At 59.8% G+C, this 7,105-nt stretch overlaps 1 protein-coding gene across 2 annotated transcripts; it reads right to left on the reverse strand.

Annotated features, from left to right (window-relative positions):
* Positions 1-27: 27 nt before the first annotated feature.
* On the reverse strand, positions 28-6,530 carry KLHL40 (kelch like family member 40). Of its 2 annotated transcripts, none has more exons than XM_074345141.1 (6): positions 5,303-6,530; positions 3,832-3,989; positions 3,500-3,607; positions 3,223-3,408; positions 1,249-1,395; positions 28-565 (listed from the first exon to the last, which is right to left on the reverse strand). In XM_074345141.1, exons 1-6 carry the CDS (start codon positions 6,458-6,460, stop codon positions 454-456), a joined length of 1,869 nt encoding a protein of 622 aa, XP_074201242.1. In that variant the 5' UTR covers positions 6,461-6,530; the 3' UTR covers positions 28-453. The 2 variants fall into 2 exon arrangements, with proteins under 2 accessions (XP_074201242.1, XP_010944209.2); XM_010945907.3 differs by having other exon boundaries at positions 3,829-3,989; positions 5,303-6,529.
* Positions 6,531-7,105: the final 575 nt, after the last annotated feature.

Below are 7,105 nucleotides of genomic sequence, written 5' to 3' on the forward strand. Positions count from 1 at the left end.
CTGGTCACTGACACTTGGAGCACCTGATTCCAGACCTGAGCACTCTGCTCGGAAGGCACTTTATTCTTCTTACAGGAGGAGACTTACCCAGGCTGCAAGGTACACTTGATGGGAACACTCCCCATCTGACAGCCGGGGAGACTGAGTCCTGTGGGAAAGTGACCGGCACGCACAGCCAGGCCGGGCTGGGTACCTGGGATATACCCATGAGGTTGTGCTTCATGGACCAAGAACACCAGGGGGAAAAGGATATACCAGAGAGGCTGGAAGTTTCTCATCCCTGCCTGAAAGGCTAGCACTGGGTGGCTGAAGCAGCCCCTCAGGCACCGTGATGGGATGGGATCCAGGTGGGCCCTGCGTCTCCCAGACTCCTCCCCGATCCTCCCCCAGGAGGCCAGGCCTGGGTGGGCCGCAGCGTGGGGCGGGGAAGCGCAGCCAGGCCCTCTGGGCGGGTCACAGCTTGGTCAGGCGCAGCACATTGAGCCGCACAGGTAGGAAGGTGGCGCCTGCGGCGTAGGCAATCTCCCGCAGGACGCCCTCCCACTTCTTCTCATCCTCGTTGTACCTGGGGTGGGAGGAGGGGGGACAGGGACGAGGAGCTCAGTCAGCTCCTGGGGAGCGCCCCTACCCTGGGAATGAGAGCCCACTCCCAAAGAACACCCACCCTGCATTCCAGGAAGGGCCACCTCTCAGGGAATCCTACACTCTTTGAAGTCCACCTCCCTCCAGGAAGGTCTGCACCTCCCCAAACCCCTCCTCCTGAGAATTTCCATACTCAACCCTCTAAGAAGACCCCCTGAAACCTCTTCCTTCCACCTGCCGGAAGGATCAGCCATCTGTGGAAAGCAAAGGCTCTGAGAGGCTGGGGTCCAGCTCCTTCTCAATCCCGGCCCAGCTCTCCCACCCAATTCAAGGCAAGCATCCAGGGGAGGGGAGGGGAGGGGAGGGGAGAGGAGAGGTCTGGCTCTCTGCTCCCTGGAGCCTGTTTCTGTGGGTCTACGCCCTAAACTTGGCATGGGCTCCCGGCTGTGACACCATAAGTGCCCACAGTAGGATGTGGAGCCACGAGTGCAAGCCCAGACTTTCCCAACAAACCGAGAGACCCTGGGCTGAGCAAGGCCTGCCTGCTGTCCCTTCCCCGGGGCTCCCTGGAAGAGGAATGAGCTCTGCCCACAGATGAGTCTGCCAGGTGCCACCTCCTTGGGGGCCCAGCCATGACTCCCCTCACCTCTCTGGGGCCAGGCTCACCTCCAGATGTCGTTGAGCTCTGTGGGAACCAGCTCCCCGGACTCAGTCTCCAGCGTGGCAAAGCCGCCAATGGCATAGAGGGTCCCCGCCAGGCTGACCAGGCCGAGTGAGCTGCGCTCCTGTGGGAAGGCCTCAAAGGGCGTCCACCTGGCGGGGAGGAGGGTGCGTGAGGGGGTGTGTCATCCAGGGGGCCTGTCCCCGGCCAGCACCCACAGCTTCAGCTGCACCCTTCGAAATCTGACTCCCAGGCACCCATGCTCCCAGCACAACCTCCTGTTTCCTGACCTCTCAGTGAACACCTTCTGGTCTTTACTTCTTCCGCATTCTCTTGCCCCTCCCCTTTCCCTTCACTGTCCCCTTGTCATTCCATCCAACTTGCTGCATGACATCCACCAGGGATCGCCCCAGTGTCCCACCTTCGCTCCTGCACCAACTCTGGCTTCCTCAGTCCCTCTTCTCCCCTTCGTGGCCCAGGACTCTTAGGCTATCTTCCCTCCCCTCCCCTGGCTCCTGAAGTCAGGCCTTCATCCCACCCTCCAAAACTGCCCTCAGGTCCCCAGCCACCACAGGGGGCTTTGGAATCCAGAGCCCACGTCCGCTGACTGTGACTGCTGACAGTCGGCTGATGTGACTTTCTTCCCTCCCACCTCCCGAGCCTCACTTCCTCAGACTCCTTCCTGAATAATGCATCTGCCCCGCCATCCTTGACAGCTTGGAACTCAGCTTCTCCCTCTGACACCCTCTCTCCTGAGGGAGCTTGTCCCCTCCGCATACTGTTGACTCCTACATCTCACCCTCCAGCTCAGCCTCGTCTCTGCCCCAGTGGGCTCCTCCTGGACACCCTCAGGCACCCCAAATGCACATGTCCCCAACTGGACCCTCATTCTTCCTACCTAACTCCAGTGGTTCTTTAATTAGTGACCTCTCAACCTCACTCAAAGTCATCCACCTCTCCCTCTCACCCCCCACCATCCATTCAATTACTAAATCCTTTGTCTTCTATCTCCTAATCTCTTGCAACTGAGTGTGGTCCACGGATCACTGGCAGCATCAGGATCACCTGGGGATTTGTTAGAACTATGCCCTTAGGTCCTAGGTCCCTCCCCAGACCTGAGAATCATAATCTGCATTTTAATATGATCCCCAGGAGATTAGTGCACACGTGTGAAGGCCCGGCCTAAATCTTTCTCCAGTGCAGCCTCTCTGCCCCATCCCTGCCATACCCTCAGCTCCAGGCCACTGTCACCCCTTGCTATACAGCTGCACCCCTGCCTCCTGGGAAATCCCTAATCTCTTCTGTATATCTGCTGCCATGAGGCATCTTAGTAAAACACAGATGGGAGCTTAAAACCTTTCAGAGGCATTTCATTACTCTCAGGATAAAGTCCCTCAGCCTGCTCACCACCTCTCCAGCCCAATACCCAACACCTCCACCTCACCTCGCCCACCACACTCCATCTAACCTGACCCACGCCCTTTCCTCTAATGGGCCTGGCTTTTTTCTCCCAACTATCTTGGTACCATCCTTCCTTTGCCTGGGGTATCCTTCTCCCACCAGCCCTTTTAGCTGGCTGAATCCAACTGGTCCACAGCTCAGTTTTATTCGTGCCCTCCCAGGGCTGAGCAGCTTGTGTCTTGGTCACTGCTGTTTCCCTAGTGCCAGGCCAGAGCCTCATATGAGTCTCTGAATGAGGAATGTAGCGTCACCTCCCCTACTCCTAGGCACTCTCTTCTACAGACCAGACTGGCCATAACCCATACCCAACCTGGTAGGGAGAAGGAACCCACTTCATGGTTGATCGGGGTAGAGGGGCTATTTCTGTGCTGATGTTCAAGTGCAACAGTGGAGATCCAAGACGGGGCAGACACAGAGAGGGCCAACATAGGCCCAAAGCCACACAGCCAGGGAATTACAGTGGGGCCCTTCATCCCTGGCTGTACTGGGGCTGCTGGGGGAAAGTGGAGTAGCCATACTTGTTGTCCGCGATGCTGTACACCTCAGCTGAACTGGTCAGCCCTGTGTCTGTGACCCCCGCGGCCACAACAATGCGGCCATCATGGATGGTGGCCCCAAAGAGTGAGCGGGAGGTCTGCATGGGGGCCAGCTCCTTCCACTCGAACTTCTTGGGGTCATACACGCACATCTTGTTCAGGCACTTCCTGTTGGGTAGGAGGCAGTGAGTGAGAGGGAGGAGGGAGGAGCAGAGCGGCCTCTCAAGGCAGCCGCACTCACTCCAGGCCCCAGCCTCACCTGTCGCTGCCTTTGCCGCCAATGACGTAGACAAGGTCCATGTGGGAGAGCACTGCGTGGCCGTACACGGCGTAAGGCAGCGGGTCTGATTCGCCCCATTTGAAGGACCTGGAGGGGATGGGAGCAGGGCGCTGTCAGTCCCCATCTCTGCATGCATCCACCGCCCAACGCACATTGGGGCGTACCCGATTCGGTACCGGAACTCCCAGACCTCTCAGCTCCGTGCTCCCACCCCACCTGCCAACCGCCCCGCCCCTGCCCAGGCCGCCTCCGCCCCGAGCCTCCAGGACCCCGCCCGGTCCTCAGCCCCGCCCCCAGCCCGAGCTCACTGCCGGTCGTAGCACATGACGGAGTCCAGGCTGCGCTCGCCGTCCTTGAGCTCCCGGCCGCCGACCACGTAGATGGAGTTGAGAGCCTCTCCCAGGCCGAAGAGGCAGCGCGGCGAGGGCAGCGGCGGCATCCCCAGCCACTCTGAGTCCAGGTGGTCAAACTGCGGGCCGGGCCGCCAGTCAGCGATCGCTCCCCACGGCCCCCACCCCAGTCCCAGCCCAGCTCCGGCCACCCCCGGGTCACAGAGAAGTCCGGACCTCCAGGTAGGGCCAGCACGGCCTGGAGGCCGTGTCTGGAGACGGTGCCCCTCCTGTCCGGCTGAGAACAGCCGAGCGTCTCCCCGCCCCCCAGGTGCCCAGAGACCACCATTATAGCACTGTGATAGGCAACCCATGCGCAGCTGAGAGGAGGCCTCTGAGAGGGAGGTCTAGCTGCCGTCCTGGCCTTTCCCCAGTACAACTCCTGAATTGAGGCCTGCCCGCCCCCTGTTTTCCACACCCTCCCACTGCACAGGGAACGTCCAAAAACAGCCACTCTCCCCTTAAAATCTGCAGTGTAAGTCTGCAGCCCTGTGCACCCTGGCAGCCTTAGAATAACCATACTTGGGGCTCATCCTTGGGGAGAGTTTTCTGAGGGCTGAGCACTGTGCTGAAGAACACTATTTAACCATCAATTAACCTTCAAACAACTTTATCAAGCAGGAAGACTAGCATCCCCATTTACAAATGGAAGCCCAGGGAGAACATACAATGTGCCCACAATGTCCCTTGGCTGATGGAGCTGCCACACCCCCCTGCCCCCAACTTAACCCTGACATCAAGCAGCCCCTCACCCTTCTCAAACCTGGGCTGGCCTCACTGCGCACACCACTCACTAGGCTCCTTCCCTTCTCCATCCCTTGCTCACCGTCCCCTAGCTGAAGCAGTACACCCTTTCCTCCAAGTCTCCAAATTTCACCCAGCTAGCAAGGCTTAAACTGACATGGCGAGTCATCAGGAAAGCGCTTCTGCCCTCTGAGGTCCCACTGTCACATTACAGCTTGGACTAGGCACCCTACTCTCCTGGGCCTTCCTGGGCCTCAGTTTCCCCATCTGTGCAATGGGAAAGGAGGATGGTCTCTTTGTTTGGGACACTCTGGTTCACATTCCTCATGCAAAGCCCTGCCCATAGTGACCATGCTCCTTCTTACTTTCCCTGACTCCAACCCCTGTGCTGAGCTAGGGCCTCCAACATCCTGGGGCTTGTATGTCCCCAACACTGAGACACAAAAGTTATGCATCTTATTGTTAACTGCCTATTAACTATCTTCAGCATTCAGGCAGTGGCTGTCAGTCATCCTCCCTGGTTTATATCTCATCCTAGACCCAGTGGCATTCCATAACAAGTAGACACAAGCCTCTTCTGGGCCCTAAGGCTGCTCCCCAGTGCCGAGAAACCAGTACTGGCAGCCCCCTCCCAGGGCTGGCCGGGCACCTGCAAGAAGTAAGCGCTCATGGGGTCCTCTTTGTTGTCCTCGTTGTAAAAGAGTCCCCCAGCCACGAAGACCTGGTTCTCCTTGGTTACCAGGCTGACGTGATTCTTGGGGATCTGGGTGGAGAGTGAGGCACAGTAGCACTCGTTGGCGGCCGGGTCATAGGCCACTGCGCCCTCCTCACTGATCATGAAGATGAGGTCCTGCAGGAACATGCCAAAGCGCAGGGTGTCATTGAGAATCCCGGGTAGGATTCGCTCAGCCTCCTCCTCCTCCTCTGCCTTGGCTTCGGCTGTGCCCTTGTCAGAGGCCTTGGCCCCCGCTGCCTCCTTCCCCTTCTCTTTTTTCTTCTTGCGCAGCACGGTGAGGCGGCCCTCGTGTGCATCCTTCACCATCTGCACCTTCCGCAGCAGCTCGGGCTGGGCACGCACGAGAGGGTGGCGCTCCACGCGGCTCTCCAGGAAGGCGCGCGGCAGCAGGCGGCAGCGCACGCTCTCAAAGACGGTGGGCAGCGCGCGCTGGCGCTCCCCCTGCGCCTCGGCGTCCCCGCTGCTCGCCCATCGCATCACCGCCTCAAACACGGCCTCCTCCTTCTCCACGTTGAGGCCGTCGCTGGAGATTATGGCGATGAGCTCGTCGGCCGAGAGCCCGAGGAAGTCGGCGTCGCGCGCCACCAGCGAGAAGCGCGCGCAGATGAAGTCGCGGGCGGCCACGGCGAGGCGTGCGCAGTCGAGCAGGAGGCCGAGGCGGAAGACGGCCAGGCAGTTGGCGAGGCACAGGCGCTTCTGCAGGAAGGACACGCAGATGGTGAAGATGGACGGGATCTGGAAACGGTGCGCCGCGGCGAACAGATCCTGCACACTCGCCTCGTCCAGAGCGATCTCCGACGTGTACAGGTAGTGCAGCACCTGGGCCACCACGTCCGGGGACACCTCCTCCAGGCGCAGCTCGCCTGCGCGCTCCGGCTCGGCCAGGAAGCGCGCCCGGAAGTAGGGGCTGCAGGCGGCCAGCACTAGGCGGTGACACGGGAACTCCCGCTCACCCACCCGCACCACGCAGTCGAGGAACTTGCCGTGGTCCAGCATGTCCTTGAGCCCGTCCTGCAGGAGCGTCTGCTGGTACAGCCGCTGCTCCTCCGCCTGCTCCAAGCCCAGCGCCATGGTGAGTGGCCTCCTCGCCGCACTCCCTGCCTTCCTGCTGTGTAGCGCTCAGTCTACGCAGCTGTCCAAGCGAGGCTATATATAGAGGTGGACCGGGCCCTGTAAGGCGAGCTGCCTGGCCTCTTGCACATGACGCAGAGGGGACAGCTGAGCTGAGGCCCCCTCCCAGAGCTGCCTTGACTCAGCCCCGGGGGCTCATGGGACGGGGGCGGGGTGTCTAGGGCCTCCCGGAAAGATGAGGGCCTCCCTGCCTCATTTCTAAATGGAGGACTGTGAGGCCTTGACTGTGTTCCTTGATCCTGTGATGTCCCTCAGGGGAGGGGATGACCCAAACTCTGCCCCTCAGGTCCAAGAAGTGGGGAGCCTTAAAGTCCCTCTTCAGGGTCTCCCTTCCTTCATGCCTTCTGGGGCTTACTGCCCTTGTGCCTCTATCCTCCTCCTGGGAGTGTATCTCACTCTAGCCAGCCCTGGACACAGTGTGCTTGGGTTTCCTGCTCAGCGAACTTGGGCATGGGGACCCTGTGGCCCCAAATTTAAAATGAGAAGACTTTGAGGGGGAGGGTGTAGCTCAGGTGGTAGAGTGTGTGCTTAGCATTCATGAGGTCCTGGGTTCAATCCCCAGTACTTCCTCTAAAAATAAATAAA

The sequence above is a fragment of the Camelus bactrianus genome, chromosome 17 (genome assembly GCF_048773025.1).
Source record: "Camelus bactrianus isolate YW-2024 breed Bactrian camel chromosome 17, ASM4877302v1, whole genome shotgun sequence".
NCBI classification, from domain to species: domain Eukaryota; kingdom Metazoa; phylum Chordata; class Mammalia; order Artiodactyla; family Camelidae; genus Camelus; species Camelus bactrianus.

Bases quoted from the DNA above. Each gene is read 5' to 3' on its own strand.
- KLHL40 (XM_010945907.3), bottom strand. From the start codon at position 6,460: ATGGCGCTGGGCTTGGAGCAGGCGGAGGAGCAGCGGCTGTACCAGCAG. The intron at 3,608-3,828 runs GTGAGCTCGGGC...CATCCCCTCCAG, and splicing joins GTCATGTGCTACGACCGGCA to GTCCTTCAAATGGGGCGAAT. The intron at 1,396-3,222 runs GTATGGCTACTC...CCTCCCCGCCAG, and splicing joins TACAGCATCGCGGACAACAA to GTGGACGCCCTTTGAGGCCT.